General features: G+C 48.0%; 1 protein-coding gene across 1 annotated transcript in view; it reads left to right on the top strand.

Moving 5' to 3' along the window:
- The first annotated feature begins 14,875 nt into the window (after positions 1–14,875).
- Positions 14,876–19,642, top strand: part of LRCH3 (leucine rich repeats and calponin homology domain containing 3) — a 318,072-nt gene continuing 313,305 nt past the window's right edge. Inside the window, exon 1 of the mRNA XM_063916572.1 lies at positions 14,876–15,283. Coding sequence (XP_063772642.1) covers positions 15,043–15,283 — 241 coding nt within the window. The 5' untranslated portion in view covers positions 14,876–15,042. The remainder of the gene's footprint in view (positions 15,284–19,642) is intronic.

The following is a 19,642-nucleotide window of genomic DNA, read 5'->3' as shown; positions in this document are numbered from 1 at the left end:
GGCTTGGTGACGAAGGGGGTCTTGAGAGCCTATTTGAAGTTTGTAGACAGGTGGAGAATCTGAGGGGGAGAGGTAGAGAATTCCTGAGAAAGGTAGAAGCACATGAAAAATCTTGGAGGTAGGAGTGAGAAGAAGTAGTCAGTAGGCAGGAGAGGCGGCGTGCATTGGAGGAGCGAAGAGGACTGGTTGGAGTGAGAAGGGAGACAAGGTCAGAGATGTAAATGGAGAGGAGTGGGTGGGGCTTTGTAGGTGAGTGTGAGAAACTTGAATTGGATTCTGAAAGGGAAGGCAAGCCAGTGAAGGGCTTGTAGGAGAGGAGGAGGTGGACATAGTGTGTTTGGTGAGGAAGATGAGCTGGGCTGTAGCATTAAGGATATATTGAAGTTGAGAGAGATATTGTCAGGGATGCCAGACAGGAGGAGATTACAGTAATCCAGTATGGAGGCCAGTGAGTGGATAAGCGCCTTGAGTCCTACTGGAGAAAGAGCACTATAATTTTTTATTATTATTATGAGGGTTTTAGTAGCATCCTGGGTGAGAAATGATCTAATCCTGGAAATATTTTTTAGATGAAAATGGTAGTTTTGTGAGAGGTGCTGAATATGTGGTTTGAAGGAGAGGGAGAAGTCAAGGATTACTGCAAGACAGCACACTTGAGATAGAGGAGATAGTAGTGCCATCAATAGATAATGACATTTTGGGAGGCGAGGTTGTACGGGCGGGTGGGGATGAGATCAGCTCAATCTTGGACAAGTTTAAGAAAGTGCTGGGACATCGAAGAAGAGATAGCAGAGAGACAGTTGGAGATATGAGTTAGGAGAGTGGAGGAGAGGTCAAGGGAGGAAAAGTAGATTTGAGTATCATCAGCATAAAGATGATATCGGAAGTCAAAAGAGCTAATGAGTTCATCTAAGAACGTATAGAGAGAAAAAGGGAGGACCAAGAACAGTACCTTGGGGGACACCTACAGTTAGTGGAAGTGAGGAGGAGGGGGAGTCATAAGAGAAGACAGAGAAGGAATGGTGAGAGAGGTAGGAGGACAGCTAGGAGACGGCAGTATCACACAGACCAAGGAAGTAAAGGATTTGCAGAAGGAGAGGGTGGTCCACAGTGACAAACGCAGCAGAGAGGTCAAGAAGAATAAGCACAGAGTAGTGGCCCTTAGGTTTGACAGCATAGAGGTCATTGCAGACTTTTGTGAGGGCAGTTTCAGTGGACTGGAGAGGACGGAAGCCAGACTGGAATGTGTCAAACTGTGAGTGGCAGGAAAGAAAAGCAGTAAGGCGGTTGTAGACAATATGCTCAAGGAGTTTGTAGGCAAAAGGGAGAAGAGAGATTGGTCAGTAGTTGGAGGGGGTGTTTGGATCAAGGGTAGTTTTTTTAAGACGAGTGAATGCTTGAAGGCAGAGGGGCAGTGTAGAGGGGAGAGATTGAGGAAGTGGGCAAGATGGGAACAGGCTGAAGAGAGGTAGCAGTTGAGGCGGGAGGAGATATGGTCAAGTGGGGTGGTGGTGGGGGGGAACAGATGAGGGCCATGACTTCCTCACCAGATATATGGGAGAAAAACATGTTCGAGTTGGTAAGAGGGATAGGGAGGGGTGGGAAGGGAAAGGAAAGAAGGTGGCTGGTTGCTGATGGTGTGATGTGTGACACACTGATGGATGTGATACAATATCCTGAATTTAACAATGCCAGCGGTCACATGACCAACCCCGGCATCCCAAACACAAGAATCCCAACACGTCTGGGGGGTAAGTAGGCTAAGTCCTCTAGTGGTGGCTAGGGCTAAATCTGGGGGGGGGGGGTGTCAAGGGCTAAAACCCATGAAAATGCACTACAATGCGCAGGCGCGTTGTATGGGTACAAAGCGTATCGTTGCTGGGCGATGGGTTTTATGAAGAATCCATTCTCATGGAGATTGACAGGAAGAAGGAGTTTATGGGTGTCAACTGACCGTTTTCTGGGAGTGTTTGGAAAAACGCGGTCGTGTCCAGGCGTTTGCAGGGCGGGTGTCTGACGTCAATTCCGGGTCCAAAAAGACTGAAGTGATCGCAAGGGCTGAGTAAGTCCAGAGCAGAGTGGAGTCCCTTGCTGCGGGGCTGCAGCTTCATGCATTGATCAATTCATAACTAAACTCCACTATTTATTATATGCTAAGCTGTATGATATCAGTAATGCTAGAGACAGTGCACCTACAACACCCCCCCCCTTTTCTTCTGTAGAACTACAAGTCTCAGTAGGTAGCACCTCACATTACTGGCAGCTATAGGTGTGCAGTCTAAGGCCCCTCCCTAGCAAACTAAAAGTGTTTTGTATAGACACACCTGAAGGAGTGAGACACCTTCATTCTTAGACTTGCACCCACCCGCACCTGACCCTCATTTATTTTAACTAGGGTACCTAGCATGACTGCACTTGTGAATATGGCACAATTCTAGGTAAGTCCAATTATTCAGAACAATAGGTCAGAAATGGGGTGGCTCCTGGGGTACGGGGCCTCCTGGACTGCCGTGGCTGGGCGACAACAGGGCATCGCAGCATTACATTTGGCACTTTCACCGTTTGTTTATTATACATGTTACACATTTTTTTCACTTATATTAATTCACCCCATAACACCCTTTTTTTCTCACCTATCCCTTAATCCTTCTCACTACACATAATTATTCCCTGCGATGCCCTGGGGTTGCTTGGCTGTGGTTTTTTGGGGGGTCCCGTGCCCTAGGTTTGAACCCCTATAGTGTTAGGTACTGCAGCAGAGTGGAGTCCCTTGCCGCGGGGCTGCAGCTTCATGCATTGATCAATTCATAACTAAACTCCACTATTTATTATATGCTAAGCTGTATGATATCAGTAATGCTAGAGACAGTGCACCTACAACACCCCCCCTTTTCTTCTGTAGAACTACAAGTCTCAGTAGGTAGCACCTCACATTACTGGCAGCTATAGGTGTGCAGTCTAAGGCCCCTCCCTAGCAAACTAAAAGTGTTTTGTATAGACACACCTGAAGGAGTGAGACGCCTTCATTCTTAGACTTGCACCCACCCGCACCTGACCCTCATTTATTTTAACTAGGGTACCTAGCATGACTGCACTTGTGAATATGGCACAATTCTAGGTAAGTCCAATTATTCAGAACAATAGGTCAGAAATGGGGTGGCTCCTGGGGTACGGGGCCTCCTGGACTGCCGTGGCTGGGCGACAACAGGGCATCGCAGCATTACATTTAATTTGGCACTTTCACCGTTTGTTTATTGTACGTTACACATTTTTTTCACTTATATTAATTTACCCCATAACACCCTTTTTTTCTCACCTATCCCTTAATCCTTCTCACTACACATAATTATTCCCTGCGATGCCCTGGGGTTGCTTGGCTGTGGTTTTTTGGGGGGTCCCGTGCCCTAGGTTTGAACCCCTATAGTGTTAGGTACTGCAGCAGAGTGGAGTCCCTTGCCGCGGGGCTGCAGCTTCATGCATTGATCAATTCATAACTAAACTCCACTATTTATTATATGCTAAGCTGTATGATATCAGTAATGCTAGAGACAGTGCACCTACAACACCCCCCCTTTTCTTCTGTAGAACTACAAGTCTCAGTAGGTAGCACCTCACATTACTGGCAGCTATAGGTGTGCAGTTTAAGGCCCCTCCCTAGCAAACTAAAAGTGTTTTGTATAGACACACCTGAAGGAGTGAGACACCTTCATTCTTAGACTTGCACCCACCCGTACCTGACCCTCATTTATTTTAACTAGGGTACCTAGCATGACTGCACTTGTGAATATGGCACAATTCTAGGTAAGTCCAATTATTCAGAACAATAGGTCAGAAATGGAGTGGCTCCTGGGGTACGGGGCCTCCTGGACTGCCGTGGCTGGGCGACAACAGGGCATCGCAGCATTACATTTAATTTGGCACTTTCACCGTTTGTTTATTATACATGTTACACATTTTTTTCACTTATATTAATTCACCCCATAACACCCTTTTTTTCTCACCTATCCCTTAATCCTTCTCACTACACATAATTATTCCCTGCGATGCCCTGGGGTTGCTTGGCTGTGGTTTTTTGGGGGGTCCCGTGCCCTAGGTTTGAACCCCTATAGTGTTAGGTACTGCAGCAGAGTGGAGTCCCTTGCCGCGGGGCTGCAGCTTCATGCATTGATCAATTCATAACTAAACTCCACTATTTATTATATGCTAAGCTGTATGATATCAGTAATGCTAGAGACAGTGCACCTACAACACCCCCCCTTTTCTTCTGTAGAACTACAAGTCTCAGTAGGTAGCACCTCACATTACTGGCAGCTATAGGTGTGCAGTCTAAGGCCCCTCCCTAGCAAACTAAAAGTGTTTTGTATAGACACACCTGAAGGAGTGAGACACCTTCATTCTTAGACTTGCACCCACCCGCACCTGACCCTCATTTATTTTAACTAGGGTACCTAGCATGACTGCACTTGTGAATATGGCACAATTCTAGGTAAGTCCAATTATTCAGAACAATAAGTCAGAAATGGGGTGGCTCCTGGGGTACGGGGCCTCCTGGACTGCCGTGGCTGGGCGACAACAGGGCATCGCAGCATTACATTTAATTTGGCACTTTCACCGTTTGTTTATCATGTTACACATTTTTTTCACTTATATTAATTCACCCCATAACACCCTTTTTTTCTCACCTATCCCTTAATCCTTCTCACTACACATAATTATTCCCTGCGATGCCCTGGGGTTGCTTGGCTGTGGTTTTTTGGGGGGTCCCGTGCCCTAGGTTTGAACCCCTATAGTGTTAGGTACTGCAGCAGAGTGGAGTCCCTTGCCGCGGGGCTGCAGCTACATGCATTGATCAATTCATAACTAAACTCCACTATTTATTATATGCTAAGCTGTATGATATCAGTAATGCTAGAGACAGTGCACCTACAACACCCCCCCTTTTCTTCTGTAGAACTACAAGTCTCAGTAGGTAGCACCTCACATTACTGGTAGCTATAGGTGTGCAGTCTAAGGCCCCTCCCTAGCAAACTAAAAGTGTTTTGTATAGACACACCTGAAGGAGTGAGACACCTTCATTCTTAAGGGCCCTACTCACTGGCCGACCCGCCGCCGAGCTGCCCGACGGCGGATACGGCCGACGAGCGACCCGGCGGCGGGGGGGCAGTGACGGGGGGAGTGAAGTTTCTTCACTCCCCCCGTCACGCGGCTGCATTGAAGTGCAGGCAAATATGGACGAGATCGTCCATATTGGCCTGCATGCACAGCCGACGGGAGACCAGCGATGAACAAGCGCGGGGCCGCGCATCGTTCATCGCAGGAGTCTCCACACTGAAAGATATGAACGAGTTCTCGTTCATTTATGAACGAGATCGTTCATATCTTTCAAAAAATCGGCCAGTGTGTAGGGCCCTTAAGACTTGCACCCACCCGCACCTGACCCTCATTTATTTTAACTAGGGTACCTAGCATGACTGCACTTGTGAATATGGCACAATTCTAGGTAAGTCCAATTATTCAGAACAATAGGTCAGAAATGGGGTGGCTCCTGGGGTACGGGGCCTCCTGGACTGCCGTGGCTGGGCGACAACAGGGCATCGCAGCATTACATTTAATTTGGCACTTTCACCGTTTGTTTATCATACATGTTACACATTTTTTTCACTTATATTAATTCACCCCATAACACCCTTTTTTTCTCACCTATCCCTTAATCCTTCTCACTACACATAATTATTCCCTGCGATGCCCTGGGGTTGCTTGGCTGTGGTTTTTTGGGGGGTCCCGTGCCCTAGGTTTGAACACCTATAGTGTTAGGTACTGCAGCAGAGTGGAGTCCCTTGCCGCGGGGCTGCAGCTTCATGTATTGATCAATTCATAACTAAACTCCACTATTTATTATATGCTAAGCTGTATGATATCAGTAATGCTAGAGACAGTGTACCTACAACACCCCCCCTTTTCTTCTGTAGAACTACAAGTCTCAGTAGGTAGCACCTCACATTACTGGCAGCTATAGGTGTGCAGTCTAAGGCCCCTCCCTAGCAAACTAAAAGTGTTTTGTATAGACACACCTGAAGGAGTGAGACACCTTCATTCTTAGACTTGCACCCACCCGCACCTGACCCTCATTTATTTTAACTAGGGTACCTAGCATGACTGCACTTGTGAATATGGCACAATTCTAGGTAAGTCCAATTATTCAGAACAATAAGTCAGAAATGGGGTGGCTCCTGGGGTACGGGGCCTCCTGGACTGCCGTGGCTGGGCGACAACAGGGCATCGCAGCATTACATTTAATTTGGCACTTTCACCGTTTGTTTATTATACATGTTACACATTTTTTTTCACTTATATTAATTTACCCCATAACACCCTTTTTTTCTCACCTATCCCTTAATCCTTCTCACTACACATAATTATTCCCTGCGATGCCCTGGGGTTGCTTGGCTGTGGTTTTTTGGGGGGTCCCGTGCCCTAGGTTTGAACCCCTATAGTGTTAGGTACTGCAGCAGAGTGGAGTCCCTTGCCGCGGGGCTGCAGCTTCATGCATTGATCAATTTATAACTAAACTCCACTATTTATTATATGCTAAGCTGTATGATATCAGTAATGCTAGAGACAGTGCACCTACAACACCCCCCCTTTTCTTCTGTAGAACTACAAGTCTCAGTAGGTAGCACCTCACATTACTGGCAGCTATAGGTGTGCAGTCTAAGGCCCCTCCCTAGCAAACTAAAAGTGTTTTGTATAGACACACCTGAAGGAGTGAGACACCTTCATTCTTAGACTTGCACCCACCCGCACCTGACCCTCATTTATTTTAACTAGGGTACCTAGCATGACTGCACTTGTGAATATGGCACAATTCTAGGTAAGTCCAATTATTCAGAACAATAAGTCAGAAATGGGGTGGCTCCTGGGGTACGGGGCCTCCTGGACTGCCGTGGCTGGGCGACAACAGGGCATCGCAGCATTACATTTAATTTGGCACTTTCACCGTTTGTTTATTATACATGTTACACATTTTTTTTCACTTATATTAATTTACCCCATAACACCCTTTTTTTCTCACCTATCCCTTAATCCTTCTCACTACACATAATTATTCCCTGCGATGCCCTGGGGTTGCTTGGCTGTGGTTTTTTGGGGGGTCCCGTGCCCTAGGTTTGAACCCCTATAGTGTTAGGTACTGCAGCAGAGTGGAGTCCCTTGCCGCGGGGCTGCAGCTTCATGCATTGATCAATTTATAACTAAACTCCACTATTTATTATATGCTAAGCTGTATGATATCAGTAATGCTAGAGACAGTGCACCTACAACACCCCCCCTTTTCTTCTGTAGAACTACAAGTCTCAGTAGGTAGCACCTCACATTACTGGCAGCTATAGGTGTGCAGTCTAAGGCCCCTCCCTAGCAAACTAAAAGTGTTTTGTATAGACACACCTGAAGGAGTGAGACACCTTCATTCTTAGACTTGCACCCACCCGCACCTGACCCTCATTTATTTTAACTAGGGTACCTAGCATGACTGCACTTGTGAATATGGCACAATTCTAGGTAAGTCCAATCATTCAGAACAATAAGTCAGAAATGGGGTGGCTCCTGGGGTACGGGGCCTCCTGGACTGCCGTGGCTGGGCGACAACAGGGCATCGCAGCATTACATTTAATTTGGCACTTTCACCGTTTGTTTATTATACATGTTACACATTTTTTTTCACTTATATTAATTTACCCCATAACACCCTTTTTTTCTCACCTATCCCTTAATCCTTCTCACTACACATAATTATTCCCTGCGATGCCCTGGGGTTGCTTGGCTGTGGTTTTTTGGGGGGTCCCGCGCCCTAGGTTTGAACCCCTATAGTGTTAGGTACTGCAGCAGAGTGGAGTCCCTTGCCGCGGGGCTGCAGCTTCATGCATTGATCAAATCATAACTAAACTCCAATATTTATTATATGCTAAGCTATATGATATCAGTAATGCTAGAGACAGTGCACCTACAACACCCCCCCTTTTCTTCTGTAGAACTACAAGTCTCAGTAGGTAGCACCTCACATTACTGGCAGCTGTAGGTGTGCAGTCTAAGGCCCCTCCCTAAGTCCAGAGCTACTCAGAAACTGCAAAAAACTTTTTCGGCCCGCTCGACTGCACACGCGTTTGCCTACTTGCAAAGCGAAAATACACCCCCCCCCCCATGGGCGGCGTCTATGCGTTTGCGGTGACAGGCCTTAGATGACAGGCCCTCATACCACCCTCATGGAGTCTGTTTCTGATCGTTTGAGTAGACACATGCACATTTGTGGCTTGCTGGAGGTCATTTTGCAGGGCTCTGGCAGTGCTCCTCCTGTTCCTCCTTGCACAAAGGCGGAGGTAGCGGTCCTGCTGCTGGGTTGTTGCCCTCCTACGGCCTCCTCCACGTCTCCTGATGTACTGGCCTGTCTCCTGGTAGCGCCTCCATGCTCTGGACACTACGCTGACAGACACAGCAAACCTTCTTGCCACAGCTCGCATTGATGTGCCATCCTGGATGAGCTGCACTACCTGAGCCACTTGTGTGGGTTGCAGGGAGGTCATATAGGCACGTGGAGGCCACACACAGTACTGAGCCTCATTTTGACTTGTTTTAAGGACATTACATCAAAGTTGGATCAGCCTGTAGTGTGGTTTTCCACTTTAATTTTGAGTGTGACTCCAAATCCAGACCTCCATGGGTTAATAAATTTGATTTCCATTGATAATTTTTGTGTGATTTTGTTGCCAGCACATTCAACTATGTAAAGAACAAAGTATTTAATAAGAATATTTCATTCATTCAGATCTAGGATGTTTTATTTTAGTGTTCCCTTTATTTTTTTGAGCAGTGTACATTTAAATGGGATCATCAGTGCCATTTCCCTGCATTGGTTATAACTATAAGGCACAATGGGGCAGCTGTAATAAGACTGGAGAAGTGATAAAGCAGTGATAAGTGCAAGGTGATAACGCACCAGCCAATCAACTCCAATTGACAGTTAGGAGCTGACTGGCTGGTACGTTATCACCTTGCACTTATCACTTAGCATGCAGACATAATCTAGAACCGGCGATAGCAACGCGCGGGCTGTGCATCGCTATCGCTATGTGCATAAACATGGAGAGATCCGTGATTAATTTCTAAGAAATCTAGGGCCTAATTCAGAGTTGATTGCAGCAGAAAATGTGTTAGCATTTGGGAAAACCATGTGCACTGCAGGGGGGGGGGGGGGGGGCCAAATATAAAATGTGCAGAGAGAGTTAAGAGCCCTACACATTGACCGATCCGCCGCCGAGCTGCCCGACGGCGGATACGGCCGACGGGCAACCCGGCGGCAGTGACGGGGGGAGTGAAGTTTCTTCACTCCCCCCGTCACCCAGCTCCATAGAAGTGAAGGCAAATATGGACGAGATCATCCATATTGGCCTGCATGCACAGCCGACGGGGCACCAGTGATGAACTAGCGCGGGCCGGGAATCGTTCATCGCTGGTTCCTCCACACTCAAAGATATGAACGGTATCTTGCTCATTAATGAACGAGATTGTTCATATCTTTGAGTGATATTGCCCAGTGTGTAGGGCCTATTAGATTTGGGTGAGGTGTGTTCAAACTGAAATCTAAATTGGAGTGTAAAAATAAAGCAGCCAGTATTTACCCTGCACAGAAGAAAAATAACCCACCCAACTCTAACTGTCTCTGCAAATGCTCTGCCACACCTGCAGTGCACATGGGGGGTCATTCCGACCTGTTCGCACGCAGTGGTTCTTCGATGTGGTGCGAACGGGTCGGAAATGCGCATGCGTGGCGGACGCATTGCGCATGCGCGACATTGCCTGGCGACGATCATCACCAGTGACAAATGTGAACGCAGCGGCGATCGCAAGAAGATGGACAGGCGGGAGGCGTTCCGGGGTGGATACTCACTGTTTTTCAGCGCAGGTGTGTCAAGGCATTTGGCGTGTCGAGGTGTTTTCCTGTTTTCTGACTGAACGATCTTTTCCAGCCTGAAAACTGCTTGCCGTGGACTGTCTATGCTTCTATTCATCCCTGCACATGCGCTTATGTACTTCTGCTGCAGTGCGCTGGTGCATCTGTACTCAGCTTCTGTGATGTGGCTACTCTGGATCCATCCCGTCCCAACTCATGCTCTCCATACTGTAAAGTTATGTAACACACAGTTCTCAGTGTACACATTGGCGATGCGCACCTGGCGGAGCAGACATTATATCATTCACATTGTCCAGTGTGTATTCACGATTTTGTTAACGATGCATGATCCCACGGGTCAAAAATCTTGAAAGGGCCCCACCGCTGTCACTACACTGACCCTAAAGCTGGGTACACACTAGGCAATGTTTTAAACGATATCGCAAATTTTGGCCTTTCTGACCGATATTGTTTGTAATATCATCCAGTGTGTACGCTCAATGGGGGTCATTCCGAGTTGTTCGCTCGCAAGCCGTTTTTAGCAGCTTTGCACATGCTAAAGAAAGTAAATTAAGTTTCAATGGAAACACTAAGGAGCGCTCCTTAGTGTTTCCATTGAAACTTAATTTACTTTCTTTAGTGTAAAAGGCATCCAGTTGCCACGTAGGAGCTGCTCTCTAAATAAAATCAAAATAGACTAAATGGTACATTTCAATTATATGTAATACTGCATTAGCGCCCGATCAAGCAAGTCTGTCTGTATTGCATATTGTTCTTGCACACGCTAAGCCTACGCCTACTGGTAGTGAATCTTAGCATAGTAAAATTGCGAACGAAAGATTCGCAATATTGCGAAAAGACATCTCTGTGCAGTTTCTGAGTAGCTCCAGACAACTCGGCATCTGCGATCAGTTCAGTGCTTGTCGTTTCTGGTTTGACGTCACAAACACACCCAGCGTTCGCCCAGACACTCCTCCGTTTTTCCAGCCACTCCGCGTTTTTCCCAGAAACGGTAGCGTTTTTTCCCACACGCCCATAAAACGGACCTGTTTCCGCCCAGAAACACCCACTTCCTGTCAATCACATTACGATCGCCTGAACGAAGAAAAAGCCGTGAGTAAAATTCCTAACTTCATAGCAAATTTACTTGGCGCAGTCGCAGTGCGCATGCGCACTAAGCGGAAAATCGCTGCGATGCGATGAAATTTACAGAGCGAACAACTCGGAATGACCCCCATAATCGTTAATGATGCATGCTCCCGCGGTTCGTTAATGAGGTCTTTTGTCGTCCGTACATGCAGCTCAGTTTTGACTATTTCGCCAACAACTACATGTTCTTAGCGGTGAAAGGATGACGTCGTTCGTGGACAATATCGTCTAATGTGTATCCAGCTTCAGAGGCGTAGAAGAGTGAGAGACAAGAAGGTGTCGGGGGGGGGGGGGGGAGAGAAAAAGAGAGAGGAGGAGCGAGAGGGAGAGAGAGGTAGTCAGGGAGAAAGAGAGTGCTTCATGGAAAAGGAGCGAATTAGAGAGAGTAGCGAGAGAGAGACAGATAGAGAGAAAAGGTGTCAGAGAAAGAGGGAATGAGAGAGGGGAGGAGCAAAAGAGAGAGGGAGGGATGCGACTGAGAATGCCAGGGCAGCAGGAAGAGAGAAAGAGGGGAGCCAGAGAATGTAAAGGGGGGAAAGGCAAGGAGAGACAGGGTGTCAGGAAGAGAGAGAGGGGATGTCAGGGAGAGTAATGGGGAGAGACAGGGAATGAGAGCATCAGGGAGAGAGAGGGTGAGAGAGAGAGAGAGGGTGAGAGAGAGAGAGGGAGGAAGAGCGACCTCAAGAGACACTACCTGATAAAGTCACAGAACGGGGGGGGGCATAGAAGGCAGACGACGGACAGGGGAGGGCATGGGCGGACGGGGTCAAGTACGGAAAGACAGATGGCCGGGGGAACAAAGACGGACAGAACACCATATGGGGGCATAGATGGAAAGATGGATGGGGGGCGTGCATAGATGGACAGAGGATGGACTGGGCATAGACAGATGGGGACAGAGAACCATATGGGGGGCACAGAGCACCATATGAGGGCACAGACTGACAGACGGATGGACGGGGCATAGATGGACAGACAGAGCACCATATCGGGCACAGACTGACACACGGACGGGAGAGGAGCATAGACCAACTGACTAACAGACGGGGGGGGGGGGGGGGATGTTGCTTACCATCAACGGTTATGTAGTCTCCAACAAGCAGCTCCACCTTCCTTTCCTCCACAGAATGACACTGGGAAGCAGCAGTGGAAACTCCTCCCTCCATTGAGCGGCTCCAGGCAGGCTCCGGCCGGGTAGCAGCTCCTCCTTCTTCCCCTCGGAGCGACTCCAGGGAAGCGACTTCAGGCAGGCTCTAGCGGGCAGCGGCTTCTCCTCCCTCCGTTCCTCAGAGCGGCTCCAGGCAGGTTCCCGCCAGGCAGCGGCTCCTCCTCCCTCCCCTCCACGGAGGGTTGGTTCTAAATCGGAGTGGGAGAAAGGATCTTCTGACGTCAGTAGGGGAGGAGACACGTAACCAGGGGGTGGAGCTACGGCCGAACAGGGTACCTGAAAAGTTCGCTCGCCACGCTTCGGGCTCGCTACGCTCCGCTCGCCACCTGATTACTAAAGGTAATAGTTGGTGGCGTGGATAGTAGAGGAACTATCCCGCTGGCCTAGCTCCTCCCCCATGTATCGTGCCTCCTCCCCCTGACATAAAAGGTCCATTAGGCCACTTGAATCTAGCATCTACCGTCCACGGAGCAGCTCCGGGCAGAGGCTCCTCCTCCCTCCCCTCCACAGAGTGGCTTCCGGGCTGCGGCTCCACCTCCCTCTCCTCCAAGTTCACTTCACTTCACTCACTGTCCGCTTCCGGAGCTGCAGAAGCGGCTACGCCTCCCTCCCTCCCAGCCAGGGAGTAAACTTGCGTACCCTAACCAGCGCAGCTTAAAAATTCAAAATGGTGCAGGGGATTGCCTCCTGGGTCTTGGGGCCCCCCCAAGTGACCGGGCCCCATAGCAGTTGTATCCCCTGCACCCTCTATAGTTATGCCTCTGCATGTATCGGGTTTACACACTATAAAATATCACAACGAACCGGCCGATATCGACCAGATCGTATGCGATATTGCACATCCAGGAGGAGGCAGCCAGGTCGGCTCAGCAGGGGGAGTGGCTAGGGTTGCCCCCTCATCCCTTTAATTCTGGACACATATTAATTACACAGGTTCTGTGGCTGATTAAAACCAGGAGAAATGGAATCTTGAAGTCAGCCAGCCAGCCACAGAACCTGTGTAATTAATATGTGTCCAGAATTAAGGGGGTGAGGTGGCAACCCTAGGCGTGGCGCAGCAAAAGGAGGTGTAATGGGGAGGAGCAGGGGGCGTGGCCACAAGATCACATCATCGTGTCCCCGTCCACGCTAGACTAGGCAAAATTACTGCCATAGTGGGGCAGGGGACGGGGTCACAATGCGCGTCATCGGCACCTCCGCTGCTGGGGATACTTGAGTGTTTCCACAGGAAGTGCGAGGGCTCAGGTGCCAGCCGGGAGACTTGCCAACTCTTCCGGATGGCCGAGAGCGTCACCTGATTTTCGGGAGCCTCCTGGACATTCCGGGATAGTAGGTATGTTATTGCATAATGTGTATGCATACCCTCGGTACAAATCAGGAAAGGGGTGTGGTCACAGGTAAAGGGGTGTGGCCACATCACATTTCCTATACTCGTAATGGGAATTTGGAGAGTCAAAAATCGGTACAGACCATAAAAAAAAGGTACTGTACCGGGCAAAAACTGATGAGCGGATTCGGTTTTACTCGGTTCTCAAAACCGAATCTTATTGGCTCACTGATGTCACGTGTTTTGGATAGCCAATAAGATTCGGTTTTGAGAACCGAGTAAAACCGAGTAAAACCGAATCCGCTCATCACTAGCAAAAAGGTATGCACCCCATCCCTTCTTCTTTTTTTTTTGCCAGCAACTAAATACTCAATACTATTAAACCAAATACATTAAAGAGCATCTAAATTTCTCATGTGTCAAAATACTTTTATGCAAAACCAAAATAATCAATGACTAATTCTGCTTCCATTAATAATATTATAAAACATTGTGGCTATAAAGGGAAGTAAGCTTCAATGATTACCAACTCTTACAGGGGAATAATGAGCAGGGCAGCATCCCACTTTATTACTTATTTGCTATATTAGCATGCAAGCTAATGAAATCGACACCGCCCAGCAAGCTGCTAACGCATGATGGAAGGGTTGAGGCTAGATCCAAGTGGGTTGGTCCTATATCGGAGTGGGAGAAGGGACCTTCTGACGTACCTAGGGGAGGAGACACGTCACCAGGGGGAGGAGCTACGGCCGAACAGGGTACCCGAAAAGTACCCTTGCGGGCTCGCCACGCTTCGGGCTCGGAGGCTCGCTCCGCTCGCCACCTAATTACTAAAGGTAATAGTTGGTGGCGGGGATAGTAGAGCAACTGTCCCGCTGGCCTAGCTCCTCCCCCTTGTGTCGTGGCTCCTCTCCCTTACGGAAAAGGTCCCTTAGGCCACTTGGATCTAGCCTCAACCGATCCAAGTGGCCTAAGGAAATGTTACTTCAGTGCAGATTGGTTCTTCTCCACAGGCTCACTTCTCCACAGTTTTCACTGCTTCATGAATAGACCCCTTAGTAATTAGGTGGTGAGCGAAGCGTGGCGAGCGTACTTTTTGGGTACCCTGTTCGGCCGTAGCTCCTCCCCCTGGTGACGTATCTTCTCCCCTAGGTACGTCACAAGGTCCCTTCTCCCACTCCGATATAGAACCAACCATGAAGGAAGGGTCACGAAGGGGGAACATATCTTGCGCAGGCGTATTAGCCTGAAGCTTAAATCGTCACGAAAACTCAGCGAGCCACGCTAGGTTCTGAGACTGCGCATGTGCCTCAGACCTGATTCCGGTTTCCTGATGCGCCTGCGCATTAGGCCATTCGTGGTTTGCCTGTTGCGCATGCGAACTACGACCTGCTCCCGCCCCTGGCTCAGCTTCCCGTCAGCCTGGTTACGCAGGCGCAGTGTGGAGTCGGTGTGATGGCGGCCGCTGTGTTGGCCGAGGGATCAGCGGTGCCCGGTTTTTCTGGGATCATACATAACGGTCACGGATTACCTACCACCTCCGGGGCTGGTCTGGGACCGGCCGCTTGGAACCGGTCGCTGGAGAGAGCACTAGAGGAAGCGGCGGTCACCGGTTCGCTGAATTTGAGCGGCAGGAAATTGAGAGAGTTTCCGCGGAGCGCAGCGCAGCAGGACCTGAGTGACACCACGCAGGCCGGTGAGAGGACCGGGGCTTGGGCAGAGGGAGGGATCGTGGCTGGTCTTCCATATAGGCAGCGGCGGCAGCAGCAGCAACAACAGTTCTGACACTGGCCAGAGGCGGGTGACAGGGCGGCCGGGGTGGGCTGAGCAAGTCTAATACACCGGTGCCGACAGGACAGAGGAAGTCTGGGGGAGACATTGTGAGCATGGATGAGGCTGGGGAAATGAGCGTTCTTCCCGGGGGCCACATAAAGTGTGTGTATCTTCGTCATGTATTATAGTGTCTGTAGCTAGTAGGAGTGCACAGAGTACCCCTTCCCCTCTGGCACTGACATCACTGCAGGTATGTAAGGCATGTCATTGCACCAGTGATGTTGCTGTACCACTGACCTGTGCAGTAGTCTTCTTCTCAGTGAGTGAAAACATTGTGTATTTGTTTTGTGCAGTATTATATGTGGAGCAGTCGGTGAAGAATCAAATTTTAGTTACACAATTTCATTTTTTTTCTTGTATATATTTTGTCCGTCATTTATTGCTCCAGTAGGAATATGTCATTGATTGTAAGCTAAGCTTGCTAGCAGGGCCCTCTTACTTCTCTGTTTTTACCCAGTCTTGTTCAATTACTGTTTTATTACTGGTTTATTGCCAATTGACGTTTTATAGGTTAATAAAAAATAATCTTTCACCTGCATCCTGCCTGGATGGTACCAATTTGTACTTGTACCTGCAGCTGCCAGATGCACAGGATAATTAACATTGTACTCTTTGGTTGCTTAGCTTAAAATGTGTAATACAATATCTGTTACCTTTTACTAAGGCCATAGGCAAAACATCAGCTTATTACATAAATTGTGGTTGATAAAGACTGATCTGCTAAGTACAGTATCAGTTTTTTTTCTCATATTTGAATCTTTCCAGACAAAGATGGCTATATATTACAGAACTGAGGACATCGATGGTGCGAGTGCTTTTTGGTTCTGGACAAAGAATGGCAACATAAAAATCTGCTGTTTTTTTGGTGGTGTCTGTTTCTTGTCATGACAGAAAACTTGTCTTTTTGTGTGAAGCAAGTTTTTTATTTTGTTGCACATTTACTGTAGTCTTAAGGGCCCTACAGACTGGGCGACCTGCCACCGAGCTGCCTGACCGCCGATACTGCAGACGGGCGACCCGGCGGCGGGAGGGGGGAAGTGAAGTTTCTTCACTCCCCCCTTCACCCGGCGCCATAGCAATGCATGCTAATATGGACAATCTTGTCCATATTGTCCTGCATGCATAAGTGACGGGGCACCAACAATGAAAGAGCACGGGGCTGCACATTGTTCATCGTTGGTGCCTACACACTGCACGTTATGAACGAGAACGTTCATATCGTGCAGTGTTATCTGCCAGTGTGTAGGGCCCTTTAAGCTATGTACACACTAGACGACCAGCAAATGATGCAATGTCATCAACGATTTTCCTTGAGCTCCCAATCAAACGATATAGGGCCTAATTCAGATCTGATAGCAGCAGCAAATTTGTTAGCTAATGGGCAAAATCATGTGCAGTGCAGGTGGGACAGATGTAACATGTGCATAGAGATTTAGAGTTGGCTGGGGTGTGTTCAAACTGATATCTAAATTGCAGTGTAAAATAAAAGCAGCCAGTATTTACCCTGCACAGAAACAAAATATCCCACCCAAATCTAACTCTTTCTGCACATGTTACCTCTAAACCTTCCCCTGCAGTGCACATGGGGGGTAATTTAGATCTGATCGCTGCTGTGCGTTTTTGCACAGCGGGCGATCAGATCTGAACTGCGTATGGGTTTGTGCAAAGGATCCATTTGCACAGGCGTTCGCAAGGAGATTGACAGGAAGAGGGCGTTTGTGGGTGTCAACTGACTGTTTTCAGTGAGTGTTTGGAAAAACGCAGACGTGTCCAATCGTTTGAAGGGAGGGTGTCTGATGTAAAATTTGGTCTCGAACAGGCTGATGTGATCGCAGCAGGCTAAGTAAGACCTGGGCTGCGCAGAGACTGCACAAAATAAGTTTGTGCAGCTCTGCTACACATATGTTCGCACACTTGCAAAGCTAAAATACACTCCTCCTGTAGGCGGCGACTATCTGATTGCAGGGCTGCAAAAATCGCTGCCCAGCGATCAGATCTGAATTACCCCCATGGTTTTGCCCATTAGCTAACAAATTTGCTGCTGCGATAAGATCTGTATTAGGCCCATAGTGCATACACACTATGCAGTCTTGCAAGAGATTTGTCAGTGGCCACATTCAGGAGTATGCTGTCATTGATGACATTGTCAGATTTTGCTGCATACAGGTATGACCAGAAGACGTCGCTGATGGCCGTGGGAGAGACTAAACCAGATTGTTGTAGATTCCCTCCGTTAAGTTGATTGTAAATGTAAAATTGGACATGCAGTTTCACATCTATAACAAAACATGTTTCTCCACACTAGTGGCCCTGTTTTATCCTATTTTAAAAACAAACCACTTGAATAAGTGAATCCATACTCCAGTCATCCCAGTAAGGGGCAATTCAATTAGCTGCTGGACTTGCAGGACACAATGTGATGTGTAGTTCTGCAGCAGCTGGAGGGCCACAGGTTGAAGACCCATGCACTAGACCAGGGGTGGGGAACCTGCGGCCCTCCAGCTGTTGTTGAACTACACATCCCAGCATGCCCTGCAACAGTTTTTTCATGGCCAAATAGCAAAACTGTAGAAAGGCATGCTGGTATGTGTAGTTCAACAACAGCTGGAGGGCCAAAGGTTCCCCACCCCTGCATTAGACGGTATTAAGTAGACTGATGTCATGAAACACATGCAGCCCTCCTTACTAGGGTAACAATGTTTGATCCTTACCCTAGTGATTTTTATGTCACACAGTGGACAGAGCATTTCTACATTCTTACAAGTATGACCCCTACCAGTCTACTTGCAGGTGAGCCTAGTCTTTGGCCCTTCCTCACTTCATATTTACAGTAGGCCAGAGGTTCCCAAATGCGGTCTTCAAAGTTCCCCAACGGTCCAGGTTTTAAGCCACATTTGACTTAATTAGTACCTCGGCCAGTTTAATTTAACTATCTTTGCTTGAGCCATGGATATACTTAAAACCTGCACTGTTAGGGTGCCTTAAGGACCGCGTTTGGAAACCTCTGCTGTAGGCTTTTCTATAAGTGTAATGGCAGTCCCCTGTAGGCTATAGGTATAGTGCTGCTACTTGTGAGATCCCTGCAAATATATCATCAACCAATGCCTCTGAAGCTCATCTCAGGACATGTATATATCACTGGGAGATTACAAATTTGATGCTAAAATCAAAAGCTAGATGATGTGTAGAGAAATTGCATTTAACGCTGACATTTCTGAAATGTTTGTACTGACTAGTTTCATGTTCACCCTCTGCATCTGTACAAAGGACAACACAAACACGCAATGCAGAGTGTCCGGTGTCAGATACTCCAGCAACAGTCATATGTAGATATTTCCTCCAAGCAACCTGCTCTTACTGCTCCTCCCATATCTGTCACTCTGCCCTCAGAGGCTTCCCAGGCACAGTGCGTGCAGGACCAGTATTATCCCCCTCTCCCCAGGTGGGCATCACTGTCCTTACCATGTCATCTGTAAAGAAGCAGCAAAGTGACTCAAAGACAACAAAGTTAGCAGTCGCCATACAGTCATTATCAGTGGCTCTATGACATAAAGTCCCCAGTATTCCCTTCCCCTCCTTGGTGGTGTTCCTCCTGCTAGTGCCTTTGCAGAGGTATGACATGTTGGAGACTAGTCATCCTACCTAGACCTGTCAGTGACCTACTGTAGCTGCTTCCCCTAGCTTTCAAACTATTGCTGACTTCTCACAGTTGCAGGAGGTATAGAGTACGCTGTACTGCATGGAGAACAAGCGAGGGTGGCAGAGCTCAGCACACTCTCCTTAGTCTCCTCCTTCCCTGATTTCTGATTGGCCATTTAATCCTGAGGAGGCTTGAGGGGTGACTGCGCAATATGAATAGCTCACCATGCTGGACCCAGGTTGTATTTTTGTTTTTTTGAGTCTTCAACAGTAATGGCATATAAAAGACGTGCTATAGCGAACAAAACAAAAAAACGCTCTGATAGTATAAATGTTTCCTAGATAGCAGTTTGTGCTTTTCATAGTTCAGTTATTTTTTTTTTAATGTCCTAATTGGTAGGCTACTTCCTTTTGTTTGTAAATGTTTCTTTGTGGCCTCCAGTTTTAGATTGTGGAAGAAAACTGGTGCACCTGCAGGAAGCTCTTGCAAATCAAGGAAGAACATACAAACTCCACACAAATAGTCCTGTTTGGAATGTAACACATGATCTCTGCTGTGTGGTAGCAATGCTAAACACCTTGA

Source organism: Pseudophryne corroboree, chromosome 4 (assembly GCF_028390025.1).
Source record: "Pseudophryne corroboree isolate aPseCor3 chromosome 4, aPseCor3.hap2, whole genome shotgun sequence".
In the NCBI taxonomy this organism is placed as follows: domain Eukaryota; kingdom Metazoa; phylum Chordata; class Amphibia; order Anura; family Myobatrachidae; genus Pseudophryne; species Pseudophryne corroboree.
This window is presented reverse-complemented; position numbering and strand designations above follow the sequence as displayed.